The following is a 23,368-nucleotide window of genomic DNA, read 5'->3' as shown; positions in this document are numbered from 1 at the left end:
GCTGTTCGTACCTCTGACTGTGCATGTAAAGCTGCCCCCCAAAACCTAGGACACCACCAAAACTCACCCTGAGTTCAGAATGCCTCTTCTTACAGTGGTATAAAAAGTTGACTGATTTGTTTACCTCCCCAGAGGCTTTCTTTCTCCCCTCTTCCCACTCCCTGCCCAAAACAGTATTTATGATAAATCCTATTTCAGCCGTAGCACACAGCTATCACAGCATAACACTGGGAAAAAAGGTGTAGTTATTTCCAGCATTAAATCCCACAATAGCACACGTTATGTTATCGCACGCAACATTAAGCACCCCTCATTTTTGTTAACTCCTCCCACTTGACTAAATCTTTTGAATTTGCATACGCATCTCGCAATGTGTTATTTATCGCATGCGGGCCCTAATGCGATTTGATAAATGACCCCCCTAAGCTGAATAATTAAAAGAAAAGCTCTACATAGGTATATAAGTAAGATAGATGTATAAACTACCATATGAAGACGTATTCAGCTATCTTACTTATCTAGCTATGTAGCACTTTTAAAGACTTATCTGGATAAGTGAGCTTTTCCAGATATTCTTTCCTGTCCTGTTCTGAGATCCTTATACTTTGTGAACGCTAATCTTTTTATCATTACTTTTTCAGTTACCTCCTTTGAAAGCCATACCAGTCTCCTTTTCCTCTAACTTTTATTTATTTTCCTAACATAAACATTTGTAGCCTTTAGTATAACTCCTTTTTAGTTTAAACCACTGTTCTTACACCAAACATATTTTTCCCACCATGCCAGTACCTCCTTAAGGTACTTCCTCTGACTTTTGTGTAACCCCTCCCTGCCTTGGCTCTTATGTAAAAACAATATTGCTTGGGGATGATCAAAGCTCAGATGACCACCTACCTACACATTAGAAACATTTTCCCCTTTTTTACATACCAGGAAACAGAAGAAACCTGTATCCTTAAATTAAGAAGCTTATACCTCCATTCTGCAATAGTGCTGAGCCCAGTCATTTCAGTGCTCTGTTACTAAAGCTATAATCATCCAAAGTGCAACAGAACTGAGAGACCATGCTTTCCCACAGGGATGGTAACTTTTAAACCGGTGCACGGGCATTTTATAAAATACGTGTGTTGTTTATGTGGGCATCTTATAAAATAGCCTCACCGCACGCACATGTGCGCGCAATTTTAAGCGAATGCACATCTGTAAGTACAAATGCCACTTCTACTGCATAAATGGGGGGATTTTAAAAGCCTCGTGCCATGGCCATTTTTCCAGTTCACCAAGTTAAGGGATAGGATTTCCAAACTCCCTTAGTTTAAAAGCCTCTCTTCTCCCCTTAGCCTCAATCTTTAAAACTTCGCTGATTTGCCTAGAATGTTACGCGGAGGGGACCCTGCGCACGCCAGTGCACATAAGTATTTACATGCAAATTTAAGGGTAAAATCCCGAATGCCCATGGCCTACTCAGACCACTCCTACGCCCTGCCCCCTTTTGAAAGCTTTTGTATGCGCAGCAGCATGAACGCACGTATCCCAGTAGCTTTTAAAATCCACTTGGCATGCACCAGCCTGGCATATTTGCGCATCCCCTAATTTCGGCTTGCATTGGACTTTCGAAATTCACCTTTAAGCATGGTATGTAAGGGGATTCTGGCTATCTAGAACATTGCTGCTATTATCTATTTTTGCATCATACATTACAAATCTGAACAGGTGAATCAAGCAACCACAGTGCTTAAAAAGCCAGAACACTGTGCATAATATCCAGACTTCATGTGCAATTAGTTGTAAAAGAAACCAGAACTGAAGCTTTGCTTGTGAATAATTTTTGATTCTCCCTCCATTGCTTCCAGCTGCCAAACTGGTGATACTATTGAGCACAAGAGGTATCTACATCATAAACATGAATAACGCAGAGATTTGCTTTAGAATTGCTTAGGTTTATGACCAGCTGGAATTAAAAACTAACATTCAGAAAATGCAAAGCTCATGCTAGATTTCTTACCGATTCCACAGACAGGAAATTTGTTGGGGTTCATACTGTGTCGTGTTATAGAAGACATTATAGAAGGTGTTTCCTGGTAATCTCTTCTTTGAGTGGTCTGTGTATCATATGGAGCCATGTAGGGCATGGTGCTTGGTATATCTTTTGCCCACCAAAGTGCCTTTGTAGTAAAAGTATTCAAACATTAGGTATGTATGCAATATCCATTTAACTTAATGAAGATATGTGAGCAGTAGATCATCATTTTACAGCTAGCAGGAGTCATTAATAACATGGGCAGGGATATAGTTATTAAACTACTGGGCATGTTGACTATTCTAAAGCTTATTAAGTTTCGATATTTATTTTTCTTTTAAATCAGCAACATCAAACTAGGTTTAAAATAATTAAGATCTCTCATTTTGATTTTATTCACAGGGTATTAGTGCTTAAATTTTGTTTTAAAAGTTCATCCAATGTATTTATTTCTACCTCTGTAAACTTAAAGGGGCCAATAATCAAACTATATACTTTGATACAAATACTGCGGGTACTTTTTAACTGTGGGGTTTGTACCGATAATCAAAGCAAAAATTACAAATTTTGCTTTGATTATTGCTCCGGGTAAAAAGCAGCCATGATATTTCTGCCTGCTTGTTGTTCAGGGAAAAACTGAAAGGAAAATAATGCATGTAGATTTGAAATTGTAAACTGTGCATGTTACTTTCCTTCCTCAACATAAACATGCCCTTGGGAACAGCTCCTGACAATGCGTACACTTTCACCTGCACTAATTCTGGGCAATTTTTTAAAAATCCAGTATACATGGGTAAAAGGCATTTTATATAGGAAATCAAGTTTCAAAATTTCCCTCCTCATAAATTGTAATGTTGCTTTGCTGTAAGGATTCTCATCAAAACCCATGTAGGGAACCAGAGATTCTCAGATGATCACTATTTTTTTTCACAGTTGCAAAACTGGCTACAGAATGTCACTGATTTTCACTTTCCTGCGGATTATCATGTAGAGAAATGTATTCGAAAATCAGAAGGTTAAGCTCCAAGGAGCTCTGGTCTTCTTTCAATATGAGGGGGATATGATAGAGGTCTATAAAATCATGAGAGGACTAGAATGGGTAAATGTGAATTGGTTATTTACTCTTTCAGATAATACACGGAGCAAGGGACACTCCATGAAGTTAGCAAATAGTACATTTAAAACAAAATGGAGAAAATTATTTTTCACTCGACGCACAATTAAGCTCTGGAATTCATTGCCAGAGAATGTGGTAAAGGCAGTTAGTATAGCTGGGTTTAAAAAACATTTCAACAAGTTCCTGAAGAAGTCCATAAAGCGCTATTAATCAAGTTGACTTAAGAGATAACTATCAAAGTGACGTGTGTGCGCACATGTGCTTGCGTTTTCCAGCTTGTGCACATGCGTCCATTTATGCACGTATGTTATAAAATCGGCTACCCACATGTAAAGCAAGCATGATTTTATATCAACACGTGCATGTGCGTGCAAATACCGTCTTGAGCGCATAAGTATGGAGATTTTAGTAGATGCGCACGGTGACACATTAGGCCTATTTTCCAGTTCACTCCCAGTTCGCCCCAGTAAAAGAGAGGACATCCTAAGCCCCCCTACCTAACTAGCCTCCCTTTTATCCTACTAACCCCCGACCCTTAAAACCCCGCTAACTACGTTTTTTTTAAAATTTATATACTTACACGCAGCCCATAGCAGAGGCAAATTACGCAGTTGTGGGATTTCGGCGCGTGCTAGTACATGCAACTGACTGCATGGTGCAGTCCCAGCCCGCTCATGCCTCGACCCTTTTCCAGCATACCTTTTTTATCCGTGTACCGGGAGATACACGCTTAGCCGCGGGCCTTTAAAAATCCATGCAGTGCGCGCCCTTGCGAGTCATGCGTGTATCTCCCATTTTTGCTACACGCAACTCTATTAATATCTACCTCCTAGGGAATAGCTACTGCTTATTACCAGCATTAGTAGCATGTGATTTATTTAATGTTTGGGTACTTGCTAGGAATTTATATTCAAGATTGGAAATTGTTGGGAACAGGATGCTGGGTTTCATGGACCCTCAGTCTGTCTCAGAATGGCAATTTCTTATGTTCTTATATTCTTATGCAAATATACATTAAGGAGTGAATTTTCAAAGGAGTTATGTGCAAAAAGTAGCATATATCATGTCCATTTTACAAAACCCATTTACACACATAAAACCTTTTCAAAAATTCAGTTAAATTTCAAAGGAGTTATGGGGTAGATTTTTAAAAACGGCGCGTTTGCGTACTTTTGTTCGCGCTCCAGGCGCGAACAAAAGTACGCTGGATTTTAGTAGATACGCGCGTAGCCGCGCGTATCTGCTAAAATCCAGGATCGGCGCGCGCAAGGCTGCTGATTTTGGGCAGCTGGTGCGCGCCGAGCCGCGCAGCCTGCCTCCGTTCACTCCGAGGCCGCTCCGAAATCGGAGCGGCCTCGGAGGGAACTCTCTTTCCCCCTCCCCTCACCTTCCCCTCCCTAACCCACCCCCCGGCCCTGTCTAAAGCCCCCCCTACCTTTGTCCGGGGATTTACGCCTCCCGGAGGGAGAAGTAAATCCCTGCGCGCCAGCGGGCCGCTAGCGCGCCGAGACGCGACCCGGGGGCGGTTCCGGAGGGTGCGGCCACGCCCCCGGACCACCCCGGGCCGAAACCACGCCCCCCGGCCCGCCCCTGAAACGCCACATCCCGCCCCCAAACGCCGCGATCGGCCCCCGCCCCCGACAAAAAACCCCGGGACTTACGCGAGTCCCGGGGCTCTGCGCGCACCGGCAGGCCTATGGAAAATAGGCGCGCCGGCACGCAAGGCCCTGCTCGCGTAAATCCAGACGGATTTACGCGAGCAGGGCTTTTAAAATCCGCCCCTATGTGCATAAAAGTATCAATTTTTAAAAGTCCTTTCCCCCACATATATCCTTTTGAAAATTACCTCTAAATTATACATATAGTAAGAATAAACTCAACATAAGAGGTTTCATGAATGGGTTGTAATCATAATAAAAAGATGCACACATTATTTTCAAAAGAACTCCCATAAACTTTAAAGAATAAAAAACTAAAAATAATAGAGGATAAAAGAGGAAGGAGAGCAAAGAATAATACGCAAAGGGAAAAAAGCTGAAAAACAGACAAGCTGATATTCTGAGAAATCTAGCTGTATTTAAGTAGATGCTTTAACCAGGGAGATTGTAAATCATTCTCTAGAGGAGAATGGGATAAGCAAAAAGTGGACAGAAGGGAGAGTGATGACAAGAGGGTGAGAGTAAGGGAAGGCAAGGTAGGATCATAGTATAGATGGACATCTTTAGTTGGTTAAAATATCTATTTGTTTTTCATCCTTTGTGCAATGCCTTCAGTTTCTCATCTGTCCTAACACATTGAGGCAAGCCTTGAATGATAGTTAACTCATGCATTTAGGCAAAAAACAAAACAAAAACAAAACAAACATACGTATACATAAATCATATATAGAAAACACATGGAGCAAGTTCTTCTCAGTTTGCAAGAAACAGAAAAGTTTGGGTCCATAGCTGTATTTGATATGAAATTGAAAATCTTGAAGGTATACGAAACTGTCAAATCAGTTGAATGTTTTGGATTGTATGTTTTGTTGTATTCCTCAATAAAAATATATTGAAAAAAAAATGTTTTTTTTGAAAATTATCCACACCTTCCCGGGGTAAAAGTACACATGTTGTGGAAGAATGTATGCATTCTTACCTACATTGAGTGGAGTTGTTCCCAGGGGCAGGGCATGCAACATCGCACGTAGTTTTCCCATTTTCTAAACTACATGCATTGAACCTGAATTTTAAAAAGCGTTTACATGCTTAAAATTGGGCTTTACATGTGTAAATGCATTTGAAAATTGCTACAATATATGCCATTGAATAGTCCACAGGGTGTTCACATATAAGTGCATTTTATGTGCGTAAATGGCTTTTTAAAATTGCTACGATAGTGTATTACATTTACATGTGTAACTCCTTTTAAAATTACCTCCCCTGTTTTAAACGGATAAAGTATCCACAGAAAAAGGAGGTACAAATATCTATTGACCCTATTTCCTGGGGCAGTTTTGAAAGGGGAAAGTGCACTCATACTTTCTCTTTGAGAACTGGGGCACAGTTCACAAATTTTGCAACTGTGCAGGCTTATTTTAAAAATTGCCCCTATATGTAACGTGCTTGGAACTGGTTATACTGCTATCAAACTTCTCTTTAAAGAAACAATGCTGGCTTGATTGAAAAACAAACTTACCTGTTCACTCATGGTGTTTGCTGTTTCCATGTGGCAAATTGGTTCATTAAAGAATCTTGAATCGTTTTCTATGAATTTTGCATAATATGGATGAGGAACATTGTGGCGGTTTGGTGATCTTGGGTGTTGTGGAGGTTCTTTCTTTTCCCACATGTGTAAAGGACCATACCACTTCAAACCCAGGTTTGCATCCGATACTTTCTCATGAAATATTCGGTTTGTATTTGGGCTGAAACATTAGGAAAAAAAAATAGAAACACGGATATTTCTTTCAGTGACGAGACACTTTCCTTATCAGGAATCTCTCCTGTCTCATCTGGTACCCAATGGGGAGTATGAGTGCAAGAACTTTAATACTGTTCAATTTCTTGGTACATTCCTACCATTTTACTAGGCTAAATACTGCAGCAACATTGTGTGACGGAGAGTTCCCAATGTTGGAGGTTCAGGGCCAATGCAAGGATATTTTGCACTCTAGGTGAATCCTATGGTCTTATGCGCCCCTCCCTCCCTTAGCCATCTCAACATACAACTACCAATTATGCATGTATAATGGCAGATTTTTACATGAGAAAGGACATTCAAAGTACAGTATTCTGAGGTAAAAACATTACTTACAACAACACTGCTGTGGTGCCAACCAGAAAATCCTGTAAAAAGCAAAAAAGGTACTCGGAACCCATAAAGGTGATTTTAAAAGAGACGCGCATGCAAATAGCACTTAATTGGCCTAGTGCGTTTTATAAACCTCGCACATATGTGCACAAGTGCCGGTGCGCAAATAACTTTGCTCGTGCAAAAAAGAGGCAGATTTGGGGCAGGTGAGGGGTGTTCTGGAGTGGGGCCCACATTTACACACATAAAACGTGATTTTATAGGGGGTGGAGTCAAGATGGCAGACTAAGCAGACGCACAACGCTCCTGCTCCGGCGTCTTTTTTCCTGTTTGAGATATTTCAAGAAAATAAATGTCTGCAAAACGTAAGGGGAGACCCAGAGCTTACCCTTCTACCTCGGTGATCCCAACCGGACAGAGAACGATCGCGCAGTGTGTCGCTGGCTCCGGGGCAACGGGGCTGAGTGGCCCAGCTGTCGGGTCCCAGAGGGGAGCCAGTGACCCGATTTCGGAGGCGGTTTCCCTCAGCCCATTGGACGTTCGACTTCCACCAGCTGCACGTGCGACATCGACGCCGCGCCTGCCTGAGAGCCCTGAAGTGTTAGCTCTCGGAGGGCAGTTTGAAGGGGCGTCGTGGTTGGGAGAGCAGGTGCAGACCTCCGCGGAACGCGGAGAGACCTTTACCAGTGAGAACGATCTGGGAAGGAGAGAGGAACAGCGGAACCCTGGAGGTGAGGCCTCGGGACAGGATTCCCTTCCCCACACCGTGAGAGAGGTAACATTGGAAAAACCACAGGTAGTTACTTTGGACTGCCTGTGGAATTTGTCATCTGCAATGGTGAAGTCCATAGCGGAATGCTCTGTTAAAATTAATTCGGTATCCTACCAGTTAGATACCTTAAATAATAACTTTGTTGGACATAAAATGGAGGTTTCTGGAAAAATTACTGATTTGGAGATGGGACTGAAACAGGTTAAAGATGTACAGACATTGTTGATACAAGATTGTGGGATGATTAAAAGAAAAATGGAGAAAATTGAGAATACATTAAGGCATTTAAATCTGAGGATTATCAATTTCCCCAGGGTTGTTGGAGAATTGCCTAGGATAACCATGAATCGGTATATTCATGAAGTTTTGGAGATTTCCCCTGATAAGACTCCACCCCTGGAGAAGGTGTACTTCTTGCCTATACGAAGAAATCAACATATACCACAAACACAAAATATGTTAGAAAATCTGACTGAGTTTTTTGAATCATCCACTTATGAAATTGCTGAAAAAGCAACATTATTGATTTCCTTCTTCAATGAAAGTGATATGGGAATAATCATGCGGGCATATTTTAAAGAGATCAATGTACCTTTTATGGGATCTTGTCTTTGAATATTTCCAGATTTAACAAAAGAAACCCAACAGAAAAGAAAGAGCTTTCTAGCTTTAAAACAGGATGTGTTAGATCTTGGTGCCTCCTTCATACTTAGGTTCCCATGTAAATGTGTCCTTAAGTATGGGAGGGATAGCTATATCTTTTTCTTACCAGAGCAGCTAAGGGGCTTTGTTGATGCTAAAAAGTTGGAAAAACAGATGGGAGGTAGTGTAAATAGTCCAGACAGAGATACCTGAAGCTAGTTCGTTATTTTCTTATTGGTTTTTATTTTATCTCCCTTGATTTTGCAGTACACCACCCCCACCTACTATAGTGGTCTAATGAGGTGTATTTAATCTGGGACATTTAATTTGGAAAATATTTCATTTTGTTGTAAAACTTTGCCTTGATGTAATTCACCATGTTTCTGTAACAAAGTTAAACTTTGTATATAATTGATTTAAAAAACCTAATACAGAGAAAATTAAAAAAACAAAAAAAACCCCATGATTTTATAACTTGCAAATGCAGCATGTGAACGGCTGTTACCCTCTCATATTTACTTCTGCTAATTATCACATGTAAATCAGAATAAAACCATTCATAGACAAAAATTGCCTGGGTGAGGGGTCAAGATAAACTGGGGGGGAGTGCAGGCTGAAGAATCAGAGACAGACTGGGCAAACTGGTGGTAAAACTGGTAATTTTCTTCATGTGAGCATGTTATAAAATGTGCTCACTTGTGCGTATAAAAGACAAGTCCTAAAGAAAATACACGAATAATGTTTCCTCATGTATTGCTTAAAATTAGGAGCACACATACACGTGCTAGGCACATTGTATATAATGCGCGTGCACTGCACAGATGATATAAAATTCAAGTGCATTTGAGCTTGTGCCCACATACGTTTGTATATAGGTGTGCGCACTCAATTTATAGTTACCGTTCCTTGGTATTAGGCCTATTGAAACATTTGTTGAGTGTGGACTTGTCCCTCAGAAAGCCATTAAATAAACTGAATTACAATTACAATACAGTAAATTTCCCATTCCAAAATACAGGGTGGCCCATGGAAAAGTAGCCTGCCTCCAATGCACTGGTATTGGAGACGGGCTACTTTTCCATGCGCCACCCTGAAGCACTAACTGCCAGTACTCAAACACTAACAGCACTATCTATAAAAAGGCAACACTAAAAACACCAATACACCTCTTATTAGGAAAACAAAACAAATGAAAAAAAACCGGTGCGATATGTATTCTTTACAGGAACATCGGTATATAAAAATTAAAAATAAATAATAAATAAAATGAGGATGCGCGTACACTGCACAGAATCACACACTAGCAGAATCACACATGCAGAACACAAACAGAACCTCAGCAAATACAGAATAAAAAGAGACCATAAAGTATAAATAGAAACATGTGGACAAAAATTAAAGTAGAAACCGCAACAAGCCAGATTCTGTATCCAGTGCAACAATGGAAAAACATCAACATTCCTTATAACGTATCAAACAATAAAATCAAGAAACATAAAAAAATCAATCAAAATAGTAAATCAATAAATAATAAAAAGAATACATATTTGAAAAGAGCTGATGAATAGAACACCCAATAAATAAATCTCATATAAAAATTGAAAAAATTTCCCAAACAATAAAATATTCTAAAAAAAAGCAGACACATCAAATATGAAGTAAGGCTAAGGAAGTTAGGGCTGTTTCAGTTTGGAGAGAAGAGACAATTGAGGGGGGATATGATAGAATTCTACAAAATCCTGAAGGGTCTTGAACAAGTTAATGTAAATCGGTTATTTACTCTCTCAGATAATAGAAGGACCAGGGGCACTCCATGAAGTTAGCAAGTAGCTCATTTAAAACAAATTGAAGAAAATTCTTTTCCACTCAGCGCATATTTAAGCTCTGGAATTCATTGCCAGAGGATGTGGTTACAGCAAGTAGTGTAACTGGGTTTAAAAAAGGTTTGGATAAGTCCCTAGAGGAAAAATCCATAAACTGCTATTAATTAATAAGCAATAGTAGCTTGAGATTTATTTAATGTTTGGGTACTTGCCAGATACTTGTGACTTGGATTGGCCAATGTTGGGAACAGAATACTGGGCTTGATGGACTCTTGGTCTGACCCAGTATGGCAATTCTTATGTTCTTATAACACTCAGTAATTAAAACTAATAAGGATTTTTAAAAAATCCCCTGCTTTCCATAACTTGGAACTTTTGATTTTCAGTCACCCTTGAAATTGTTGTAGGGGTGGGGGTTTTGCACAAACGTTTTCCTCTCTCTCACACACATATACACACACACACACACACACACACACACACATTCTCTCGCTCTCTCTCTCTCTGACTCTTGGAACAATCTAGCTTCGAGGTGGCTGAGAGATCTACCTTGTTAGTAATATTTGCTAAAGAAAGTGAGAAGCACTGGACTTTTATTTCGATTAAAAAATGTTTCCTTTATGGGACAACATATTTACTTATTTCTGATGTTGTGAAAGAGGACATAGGTTAGAGGAAGGATTATTCTTTTAAGGAAGCCAAATGTTTTAGCCCTGGGAGGATCTTCTTTTTTTCTTATGTTTCCCCTGTAACTCCCTGTGCAGTTACAGCGAGTTAAATATGTTTTTTCTACATCCTGTTCAATTGGAAGGATTCCTACAAAATAAATCTGTTCCACAAGTGTAGGGAATGCTGTTACAAAACTTTGGAAGATATTAGAATGTGATTTTCTTGAAAAATTCTTTACTTTCTTATTTCTTCTTATGATATAGTCACTCAGGGTGCTGAGGGGGCCATAAGCATCGGCGCAGGGCTGAAGGACACATTCTGCTGTTTTCTGGCTACTTTACCGTTTGGCTGTCTCCATTGCCTCTGATACCAGCTGGGGCCTTCTTTAAGCTGACTGCTAGCCCTTCTACATTGCACCATGCCCTTCCCCCCTCGGTTGCTGACTCCGCCCAGTGCCGTCACTCAGGGTGCCGAGGGGGCCATAAGCGTCGGTGCAGGGTTGAAGGCGCCACGCGCCAAAGGAGCGCAACAAAGGGGCTTGCCCCTTTGTGCTCCCCTTCGTGCAGCCCTCTCATCGGAAAAAAAAAAAAGTGCTCTTAACAATAAAAATGCTGTCACACTATTTTTTCTATTCCAGTTTGTTTATATCAAGGAAAATATCACAAGAAATCTGCACAGACAATGAATGAAAGGAGAATGCTACATATCTCGAAAGAAGCAAGATCCATATTCAACAGAAGTTTAGTAAATATTCCATTGAACAATGTCTTTTTTTTAGTTACTATTTACTATTAGCTCTTTTCCTTATTAATGCACAATCGTTGTCAAAAAAACCTGTATCGATTTCTGACTTACTAAATGAACACAAACCGGACTTCATAGCAATCACTGAAACCTGGCTAAAAAGTACTGACTGTTTTAATTAACCAAATAGCAAATGAAGTTATGATATCTTTTCAATACCAAGACCTTAATGCCGAGGAGGTGGACTCATGCTTATAGCAAAAAAAGATTATACTATAAAATTATTATCTAGGAACATACCACAGAGTTATAAAATTGCATTGTTTGATTCACCAGTCCTACAAATTTGTTTACTTTACTGTCCTCCGGGTCTATTAGATCATAACATTTCACCATTTATTAATTCATTGTCACCAACTTAAATTTTTCCAAGCCTTCAATAATTCTTGGTGATTTTAATCTCCACTTGGATATTAAACCACTCTTAACCACATGTAATACACTAATAGAATCATTTGCAGCGCTCGACTTCGAATTAATCACGTCAGGTCCAACTCATAAAGCAGGACACTCTCTTGATGTAATTTTTATAAGCTCAAAATATATTATGGACTCATCAACAAAGTATACCTAAGTCCCCTGGTCAGACCATTTCCTAATCAACTTTAATCTGACTTTTAGATCCAAACCGAGCACAGATGGGGCAGATTTTAAAACCTGCGAGCGGGCGCAGATTTGTTTGCGCAACCTGGTGTGAACAACTATGCCCGATTTTATAACATGCGCATGTTATAAAATCCAGGGTCGGCACGCACAAGGGGGAGCACAATTGTGCAACTTGCACGCGCCGAGCTGCGCAGCCTGCCTCTAAAGGAACTTTCCTTCTGCCTCCCCCCCCCCCGCACCTTCTCCTCCCTTCCCCTACCTAACCCGCCCCCAGTCCTACCTAGAACCCCCCCTTACCTTAGTTGAAGAAGTTACACGTGCCGGCCGATGGCTGTCCCACGATCTTGGGCATAGTGGCAAATGGCCGCTGTGCCTGGAGGCTCAGGCCTTGCCACGCCCTGCCCCTGACCGCTCACGCCCTGCCCCTTTTTGCAAGCCCTGGGACATTCGCACATCCCGGGTCTTGCGTGCGCCGCCGAGCCTGTGCAAAATAGGCTTGGCACGCACATGGGAGTTTTTTAAGGGTTATGCGTGTACCTTACGCGCGTAACCCTTTTAAAATCCGACCCATATTGTACACCCGATCTCATTCAGTTATCGCCCCCCATTTAAAAATGAAGATCTTCTAAAGGAGTTTGACAGGAACATAGTTAACATCGATCTATCAAACATTACTAATGCTACATTCTCCTGATTTGAAACTACAAAGATATTTGCAGACAAAATAAATCCAATAAAAATCAAAACCATTAAACCCACAAAGAAACAAAATCCATGGTATAATAAGCAAATTGACGATGCCAAAAAATACTTAGAAATAAAGAAAAAGCCTGGAGAAAAAACAAATCCATCCAAACGTTGAGTAAATATCGGCCCTTTCTTGCAAGTTACAGAAAAAAAAAAATACAAATACAAAAAAATAATTTTTCTGTAGTAAGATTCAAAAGTTCTCCAGTAATCCTAGAACTCTTTTTAATATAGTTGAAAACCTCACAAAACCCCTAAATCAGACTAACATATCTCTCCCCGAGAATAAATGTAACAAAATTGCCTATTTCTTTAAAGAAAAAATATAAAATCTAATAATCAAAATTGATTCCACACCAAAGCAGGTAATAAACATGCCCAAAAAAGGGGTTAATAATTGGTTACATTTTGAAAGCATATCAAGAGATGAAACGGAAAAAATTATTATGACACTAAATCCTGCAAATCATCCTCTTGATGCTATTTCTATATTATCACTAAAAACGATAGCAAATCTTTTCGCTCACTCAGTTTCATCTATAATTAACCTGTCTCTTCATGAAGGACATTTCCCAGACATATTAAAATGTGCCACAATCAAACCAATTTTAAAAAAACAAAACCTTGATCCAACAGTATTGAGCAATTATCGACCTATATCAAATCTTTCATTTCTATCCAAATTAATTGAAAAGGTGGTGCAAAAACAACTTACAGAGCATCTAGAAGATAATAATATTCTTTATTCTTCTCTGTACGGATTTAGGAACATTTTAACACAGAAACTCTTTTGCTAGCATTGACGGACACAGTATTGAGATGCTTTGACAGTGGGCAAAGCTACCTTTTAATTCTGTTTGACCTCTCCGCGGCCTTTGATACAGTAAATCATTCTATACTGCTAGATAGATTGGCTGATATAGGACTAAATGAAACCACCCTTCAATGGTTTTCCTCCTTTCTTAATAGTCACTCATATCAAGTCCAAGTAAACAAGACAACATCAGAGAAGATACTCTTGATACTGGCATTCCTCAAGGCGCAGCACTGTCGGCGACATTATTTAATATATATATGTTGCCTTTATGTCATCTTTTATCTGGACTAGGGCTCATGACTTTTTATATGCTGATGATATTCAAATTTTGGTCCCAATACACGACACTATCGAAAAGACCTATAAACTAACTACACTCTATCTAACAGCAATTAAACAACTGCTATCACACATGAAATTGGTCTTGAATATCGATAAAACTGAAATTATATTACTAGAAAGAAAACCCACAAATCTTAACCAACCCAAATCTGCTACTCCAGGACAACAGTATAATCAAACCAACTGATAGCGCAAGGGACCTAGGAATATTATTGACAAAGAACTTTCTTTCAAAAAAACACATAACAATAAGAGATTGCTACAGCAAACATTGACTCTTAGCGTTTAAAACCACTATTAACTCATACTGACTTCAGGACAGTCCCTCCTGTCACTGATCTTCTCCAGTACTGATTATTGCAATTCACTATTGCTAGGTTTACCATCTTCCACACTCCGCCCACTTCAAGTATTGCAGAACGCAGCAGCCAGAGTCTTAATTGGAAGCAAAAAAAGTGACCATATAACACCAACCCTGATAAACTTGTACTGGCTTCCCATAAAATACCGTATCCAATTCAAAGTACTTTGCATTATACACAAACTAATCTATAGTGACCAAAGTGACTGGTAAATGCAGCAATCAGGTTGTACAAACCTCAAAGAAGCTTAAGATCATCAAATAAAGGATTGCTAACCATCCCTTCCATAAATTCTGCCCATTTGAGTCAATTAAGGGAAAGAACCATCTCTTTGGCTGGACCCAAGCTGTGGAATACTCTCTCGACTGAATTAAGGCTATAATTAGATATTAAAGCTTTTAAAAGAGGTCTAAAGACCTGGCTTTTTGGTAATGCCTTTAAGGATAATGAATGAGAACAGCCCAAACAGACAACTTTCATCAAGCACTACACTTTTAATTAATTAATTAATTAATTTTCTTTTATATACCGACATTCGATCGAGATATCACGTCGGTTTACAGGTAACAGAGAATAGGGCGGGTCCGCCCTGTTTTACATTATAACATGATAACAATTATAACAAATATACATGGTAACAATTATAACATATAATATATATACATTATAACATGGTGACAAAATAAATTTAGGTTTCAGATTTGATTGAAGGTGGATCAGGGGAGGGCGGTAAGGGGGGTGAGATGCATGCGGGGGAGGGTGTGATGCGTTCGGGCAGGTTAAGGGTCTGGTGGGAAGGCTTTTATAAACAGCCATGTTTTGAGATGTTTTTTAAAGACTTACTAGTTTATTTGATATATTTTAGAGTGATAAATATTGAACTTGTATTTTAATTAATGTCTTTTATATTTTATAGTATGTATAACACTTATATTTTTAGATTTAACTATATTCTCTTTTTATTTAATTTTATATGACGTGAATATTACCGTTTTATATCAGGCTTGTAAACCGTTGTGAAAGGCAACCCTAAATGATGGTATATAAAAAATCAATAAATAAATAAATTATAATGATGATTCATGGATGTTCTTTTCATTTATAATTGATGTTCTATTATACTATTTGTGCATCTTCACATTTGTCTTCTATCAAGTGTAAAAAATAAATAAATTAAATTACAATATATAATAGACTACACAAACCACATTACAAACAATTAAACATGGATTTGTCTTCCTATTTTTAATACCCTTTTCACAACTACCCTAACCCAGTTATTGAAGTGACAGTCCTTGGCCCTCATCCAGAAATTGGTGTAAGTATCCCTTACTTCTTATTTAAGAGTCATCCCAGATGATGTCTGTCAGGCCCAACAGCCCCTGCAGTACACAGACCCAGGAAAATTGCCAATAAAGGTTCATTTAAAGATGTAAACAGAAACAGCTCCTGACTTATAGCCATGCAGGAACTTATTGGGAAGTAATAGGTAGAATTAGCCTTGCACTTCAGTCAAGATAACCAGTCCAGATCTCAACACAGTAGGTCCTCCCATAACAGCACAAAACACATAGGGTCATTCACTAAAGTGTGCGATATAGGGACTTTTTGCATGCGATATAATGCTAATTAGTGGGAGGGGAGGAGTCAGTGCGGGGGGAGGGAGGAGTCTGCGGTGTCTTCGCTGCCGGCGAAAACGTTACCAACATTATCGTCAGAAGGAGCGCGCCGAATAGCACCACCTTTCACGGTGGCGCTATTCGGTGTGAAAGCTGGCAGTGAAGATACCGCGGTGGTGTGAAGGCTGCAGGCTTTCGCAGGCCCACCTTCGCCCCCCCGCAGGCTTTCGCAGGCACACCTTCGCCCCCCCCCCCCCCCGCCCCCTGTTTTCGCTGGATTTATCATTCAGTGATGAATGATGAATCCAGGCCACAGTTGTAGATAAGGAACCAAGACTTCTACAATATAATATCACATTAACAAATCTTGGTAGAAATTCGTGGGTTTCTCAGGGCTCCCACAATTCTTAGGCCACTGTGCTGTCTAAATACTGGGAAAAACCTGTGAGATATCCCTGCACTCCTTTTGAATTCACTATTTACCAATCCAGAGCCTTGGGGATGGGGCCATGCAACAGGCTGTCTTTATTGTGGCATTGGCTTTGTCTGAGCTATTCAGAGGCTCAGTGAGCAAAACCCTAGTTCTGAACCACGCAGGCCTAAGTTCAAAAGCAAGGCATATGCCTCCCCCTCCCCCCTGACAATGTCAGAGAAATGGTGTGGGTGGAGTTTGTAGGCACTCCCCGGTGGGTAGTGTCTTAATCTGGAGAGTGAAGTTTATATAACAGGGAAGCCCGGTGGATCTTTTTGATCTCTTCCAATTCTTTCTTTTCTTCTAGCTCTCCTCTGAGGAAACTGGCTAAGACTAGAGATCAGAGTACTCAGGCATTCCAGGAGAGGGAGTAAACTTGGGGTCAGGAGAATCCTGCATAGGAGAGAACCCAAAGGTGATTTCTTAAGAGAGAGTAATGACAAAACTCCTTGTCTGCTACAGAGATTTCCAGTTCTATTCCAAGAGGCAGATTTATAGTCTGGAACAGAGGAAGATTACCAAGTATGTGGCTTTACCACAAGAGGTTCTGCACCACAAAGTGGAAGTAGAGGCTACCAAAGTGGGTTACAGAGGATTCTCAGAGGAGGAGCCCTCAGGTTTTTAGAGAGGAGATTTCATTTGCCAAAAGGGGAATTAACTACTTTCTGCTTGGAAAGGAAAATCTGCAGCTGCACTTAGGCACCAATGCAGGGAACATACTAGTGGAGGGGGCATCTAAAGAGTACCCTGCCAGGAATGGAAGAGGAGACAATCCCTTAGTCTGCAGATTGTGTGACTGTAACAATATTGACTGTAAATTCAGTTTGTTTTCTTTCAGCATGGATTGCACTAGAAGAAAGTGTACTGTTTGCCAAGTTGGAACGATCTCAATCTTGTGTGGTGGAGTGGTTTGTATTGAGAAGTGCAGAAGAAATACAAATCCTAAGGGCCCTGAAAGCTTGTCTTCCCTGCCTGTTTGAAGGATCCCAGGAGCCCCAATGAGTTGTTTATTCTTCAGTTCTCAGTTGTGCCCCAGAGTCAGGAAAAGTGGACCCAGGGACTACACCTGCAATCATGGTCCTAAATCTGGCTACTACAGTAAGTGTCATTGTTGTGTGATGACTTAGAAGTCCCTGCCCCTAAGGACTGAACATTGCTTCTGTAACATCCCAATCTCTGGCCAGCCCCAAAACTGAAAGCCTAGCCCAGGAATGACATCAAGGTCCTCTGCACTGAGCCACTGAGCCAGCCTAAAGATTAGTTAGAAGTCTATTAAATTTCCAAACACCACTGGTTCTCTGTCACAGTGCATTTAGATGTCTACTTTCAGACTGATTCCACAAAGGGGTGGTGAGAGCAGGTGGGGGAATGTTAGGGTACAAGAAACTAAATGGAGGATCTGGGTTTTGGACTAGGTATGTAAATACCCTATGCTTGATCAGCTGGAACAGTAGAAGAACAAAAAGGGGAGAGGACAACGCTGACTTGCAGAGAGTGGTTGAACTTCCCAAGAATAGAAGGTAAAGTAAAACAATATGGAATGGCAGTAAGAGGAAGGCAAAGAAGGGATAAATTTTCAGGGAGGGGGCACTGGTGCTTCCTGACCCCTTCAAAAACACTTATGAATGGGGAGAACACAAAGAACATCCAGAGGGGAAAGGCCAGGTAAGAGGCAGAGATAAGGCAATGCATGTGCCTTTTCTTTCAATACCATTTGGTTTAATGCAATATAAAACAATGTCATGTGGCACAGTTTATTCATTTTAAGGTGCAGCATGTCCAACTAAACACTAGCAATGGATTTGTTTGTATATTGCTGCTGGTAATATTGCTATGGGAATGTGTAAGGGCTAGTTTAAAGCATTTCAGACAAGTGGAGATAAATTCCATATATTTTTTTAGTTTTTAACTATTCCAATCTCAAATAGAAAATAGGGGTTTTTTTTTGTAATAAACCAAACAATGAAAATTATTACATGGTAAAATCAAAACTACATTACTTTGGCCCATTAGTAACAAACACTGCATAAGGTTTATTTTGGCAGATAGGACTTCAGTTAATTAAATTGCCCTATCTTAAGCCCTAGGCTAAGATTAGGTAGGAGATAGACATTTGCTCAGGATTGGTGCTAGGTTTTTTGCTGCCCTGTGAGAACAAGTTCTATGTTGCTAATCCCCTTTCCACTGGTTCTGTTTTCTTTTTCTTTTTTTTTTTAATTTAAATTTTTATTAATTTTCATCAATGATAGACATCATGAAAACAAGAAAATATGTAATACAATGTAATATAATTCTATAATCCAAAAATAACAAAAGAACAATATATATTTATTACATGTCTCATATACCCTATAATCGGGGGAGAACAAAGTAATCAACAAATATGAAATATCCAGCAAAATTTATAGAATTTGCTGGATAGGCAACATGTTTAAAAGATTTGGGAGTAAAACATTTTTTACTGGGCGTCAGTCTCAGATAGTACTGTCTGATTTTTATCTACTAGAAATGTTTCTAAATGCATTGGATCAATGAAACCAAATTTCTTTCCTTTATAGTTGACCAAGCATAGACATGGGAATTTAAAAAAAAAAAAGTGGCACCTAGTGCTAATACCCGACTTTTTAAGGACAAAAAGCTCCTCCTTCTTACCTGAGTGGTTCTAGCCGCATCAGGGAAACATTTGAACTCTATGTCCACAAAATAATACATCGCTAACAGTAAAAAACTTCTTAAACAATTTTTCTTTATCTTGCTCTGCCACACAAGAAATAATTAGAGTAGCTCTATTATTAATCAGGTCCATCGACTCTTCTAAGAAAGTCAATATACCTGGTGAAGCTGAAGCTTCCCCATCAGTTGACCTCCAGAATCTCTGGATGATCTTTTTGGTAAATAATATATCTTGGAAAGTTTGGGGATTTCTTCATCTTCGTATAATAGGTTATCGTTTAAGAATTTCTTAAACTCCCAAGGGGAGAGAAGGCGAGTCAAGGGGAAATTAATAATTCTTAAATTCTTTGCTCTAAATACATTTTCTATATATTCCGAATCTTTATGGATGGCCAAACTATCACGAATAAAAGCATTCTCTGAATTTTGTACCAATTATACTCTATTTGTTACAGTAATCAAATCTTTTTCACATTTATCAATCTTCTTTCCTTGTACTTCAATCAAATTTCTATTAGTTTTAATCACTGTTAATAATGATTCATTCATCTTTATAATATTACTATCAAGCTTTAATATCATTTTCCCCAAGATTACCTAAGGTGACATTGTCCTGTATAACCACAGTACTGCCACTTGTATCACCAGGTAGGTGCATTTCCTTAAGAATTGAAGTAACAACTTTCTCAGTCCATCGAGAGTCGAGCTGATTCATCAGGTCAGAGTCCCTTTGGGCTGCTCCTACCGGGTTTCTAGCCGCTTCGCTTGATGTTAATCTGGTCGGCTGTAGGGGAGACTTCGGTCCATCGCTGGAACTCAGGGAGGCAAAAGAAGAGGCTCCCAAGCTGTCCTCTTTAGGAGTTTCCATCACTCTAACTATGTGATGGTCCATAGGTCCAGTGCATTGTTGTTGCATAGGAGAAGATATGGTTATCCTCGCTTTTCTTTTTTCTGCCAATGAGAATGTATAGAAGGAAAACACAAACGGTAATTTCCTGCTGAACTCCGGCCTAAGCTGGACCAAGCTGCTCGCCCCTTTGGCGCGCACGGCTTAGGTATGGTGCCGGCAGCAGTGGGGCGCGCACCTCTGCAGCTTTTATAGTCAGTAGGGGAGGCGTCTGGGCTGATGTCACAACACTGCGACTGCAGCTACTCATGTAAGAACATAAGAACATGCCACACTGGGTCAGACCAAGAGTCCATCTAGCCCAGCATCCTGTTTCCAACAGTGGCCAATCCAGGCCATAAGAACCTGGCAAGTACCCAAAACTAAGTCTATTCCATGTTACCATTGCTAATGGCAGTGGCTATTCTCTAAGTGAACTTAATAGCAGGTAATGGACTTTTCCTCCAAGAATTTATCCAATCCTTTTTTAAACACAGCTATACTAACTGCACTAACCATATCCTCTGGCAACAAATTCCAGAGTTTAATTGTGTGTTGAGTAAAAAGAACTTTCTCCGATTAGTTTTAAATGTGCCACATGCTAACTTCATGGAGTGCCCCCTAGTCTATTATCTGAAAGAGTAACTAACCGATTTACATCTACCCGTTCTAGACCTCTCATGATTTTAAACATCTCTATCATATCCCCCCTCAGCCATCTCTTCTCCAAGCTGAAAAGTCCTAACCTCTTTAGTCTTTCCTCATAGGGGAGCTGTTCCATTCCCCTTATCATTTTGGTCGCCCTTCTCTGTACCTTCTCCATTGCAATTATATCTTTTTTGAGATGTGACGACCAGAATTGTACACAGCATTCAAGGTGCGGTCTCACCATGGAGCGATACAGAGGCATTATGATATTTTCTGTTTTATTCACCATTCCCTTTCTAATAATTCCCAACATTCTGTTTGCTTTTTTTGACTGCCGCAGCACACTGAACCGATGATTTCAATGTATTATCCACTATGACACCTAGATCCCTTTCTTGGGTTGTAGCACCTAATATGGAACCCAACATTGTGTAATTATAGCATGGGTTATTTTTCCGTATATGCATCACCTTGAACTTATCCACATTAAATTTAATCTGCCATTTGGATGCCCAATTTTCCAGTCTCACAAGGTCTTCCTGCAATTTATCACAATCTGCTTGTGATTTAACTACTCTGAACAATTTTGTGTCATCTGCAAATTTGATTATCTCACTCGTATTTCTTTCCAGATCATTTATAAATATATTGAAAAGTAAGAGTCCCAATACAGATCCCTGAGGCACGCCACTGGCCACTCCCTTCCACTGAGAAAATTGTCCATTTAATCCTACTCTCTGTTTCCTGTCTTTTAGCCAGTTTGCAATCCACGAAAGGACATCACCACCTATTCCATGACTTTTTACTTTTCCTAGAAGCCTCTCATGAGGAACTTTGTCAAATGCCTTCTGAAAATCCAAGTATACTACATCTACCGGTTCACCTTCATCCACATGTTTATTAACTCCTTCAAAAAAGTGAAGCAGATTTGTGAGGCAAGACTTGCCCTGGGTAAAGCCATGCTGACTTTGTTCCATTAAACCATGTCTTTCTATATGTTCTGTGATTTTGATGTTTAGAACATGTTCCACTATTTTTCCTGGCACTGAAGTCAGGCTAACTGGTCTGTAGTTTCCCGGATCGCCCCTGGAGCCCTTTTTAAATATTGGGGTTACATTTGCTATCCTCCAGTCTTCAGGTAAAATGGATGATTTTAATAATAGGTTACAAATTTTTACTAATAGGTCTGAAATTTCATTTTTGAGTTTCTTCAGAACTCTGGGGTGTATACCATCTGGTCCAGGTGATTTACTACTCTTCAGTTTGTCAATCAGGTCTACCACATCTTCTAGATTCACCGTGATTTGATTCAGTCCATCTGAATCATTACCCATGAAAACCTTCTCCATTACGGGTACCTCCCCAACATCCTCTTCAGTAAACACCGAAGCAAAGAAATCATTTAATCTTTCCGCAATGGCCTTATCTTCTCTAAGTGCCCCTTTAACCCCTCGATCGTCTAATGGTCCAACTGACTCCCTCACAGGCTTTCTGCTTCGGATATATTAAAAAAAGTTTTTACTGTGAGTTTTTGCCTCTACAGCCAACTTCTTTTCAAATTCTCTCTTAGCCTGTCTTATCAATGTCTTACATTTAACTTTCCAACATTTATGATTTATCCTATTTTCTTCTGTTGGATCTTTCTTCCAATATTTGAATGAAGTTCTTTTAGCTAAAATAGCTTCATTCACTTCTCCTTTTAACCATGCCGGTAATCGTTTTGCCTTCTTTCCACCTTTCTTAATGTGTGGAATACATCTGGACTGTGCTTCTAGAATGGTATTTTTTTTAACAATGACTACGCCTCTTGGACATTTTTTACTTTTGTAGCTGCTCCTTTCAGTTTTTTTTTAACAATTTTTCTCATTTTATCAAAGTTTCCCTTTTGAAAGTTTAGCACGTGAGCTGTGGATTTGCACACTGTTCCTCTTCCAGTCATTAAATCAAATTTGATCATATTATGATCACTATTGCCAAGCGGCCCCACCACCGTTACCTCTCTCACCAAGTCCTGTGCTCCACTGAGAATTAGATCTAAACTTGCTCCCTCTCTCGTCGGTTCCTGAACCAATTGCTCTATAAAGCTATCATTTATTCCATCCAGGAACGTTATCACTCTAGTGTGTTCCGATGATACATTTACCCAGTCAATATTGGGGTAATTGAAGTCTCCCATTATTTCTGCAATACCAATTTGGTTAGCTTCCCTAATTTCTCTTAGCATTTCACTGTCCGTCTCACCATCTTGACCAGGTGGACGGTAATATACTCCTATCACTATAGTCTTCCCCGACACACAAGGGATTTCTACCGATAAAGATTCAATTTTGTATTTAGTTTCATGAAGGATGTTTATCCTGTTGGACTGTATGCCATCCCGGACATAAAGCGCCACACCTCCTCTCGGGTGCTCCTCTCTGTCATTGCGATATAATTTGTACCCTGGTAGTGCACTGTCCTATTGGTTATCCTCTTTCCACCATGTCTCTGAGATGCCAATTAAGTCTATGTCATCATTTACTGCTATACATTCTAATTCTCCCATCTTACTTCTTAG

The 23,368-nt window shown here is 39.8% G+C and overlaps 1 protein-coding gene across 3 annotated transcripts in view; it reads right to left on the bottom strand.

The window, feature by feature from the left end:
• Window positions 1–23,368, bottom strand: part of C3H2orf73 (chromosome 3 C2orf73 homolog) — an 81,744-nt gene that overhangs the window by 47,369 nt on the left and 11,007 nt on the right. The window contains exons 2-4 of one of the 3 annotated variants that reach the window (XM_029593443.1): window positions 6,933–6,964; window positions 6,315–6,543; window positions 2,006–2,165 (exon numbers count right to left, since the gene is read on the bottom strand). In XM_029593443.1, the coding sequence (XP_029449303.1) occupies window positions 2,006–2,165; window positions 6,315–6,467 (313 nt within the window). In that variant the 5' untranslated portion in view covers window positions 6,468–6,543; window positions 6,933–6,964. Of the gene's footprint in view, window positions 1–2,005; window positions 2,166–6,314; window positions 6,544–6,932; window positions 6,965–19,874; window positions 20,196–23,368 lie in introns of those variants that run through there. The other 2 variants (XM_029593441.1, XM_029593442.1) reach the window with 2 other exon arrangements.

The sequence above is a fragment of the Rhinatrema bivittatum genome, chromosome 3, assembly GCF_901001135.1.
Source record: "Rhinatrema bivittatum chromosome 3, aRhiBiv1.1, whole genome shotgun sequence".
Taxonomy (NCBI): Eukaryota; Metazoa; Chordata; class Amphibia; order Gymnophiona; family Rhinatrematidae; genus Rhinatrema; species Rhinatrema bivittatum.
This window is presented reverse-complemented; position numbering and strand designations above follow the sequence as displayed.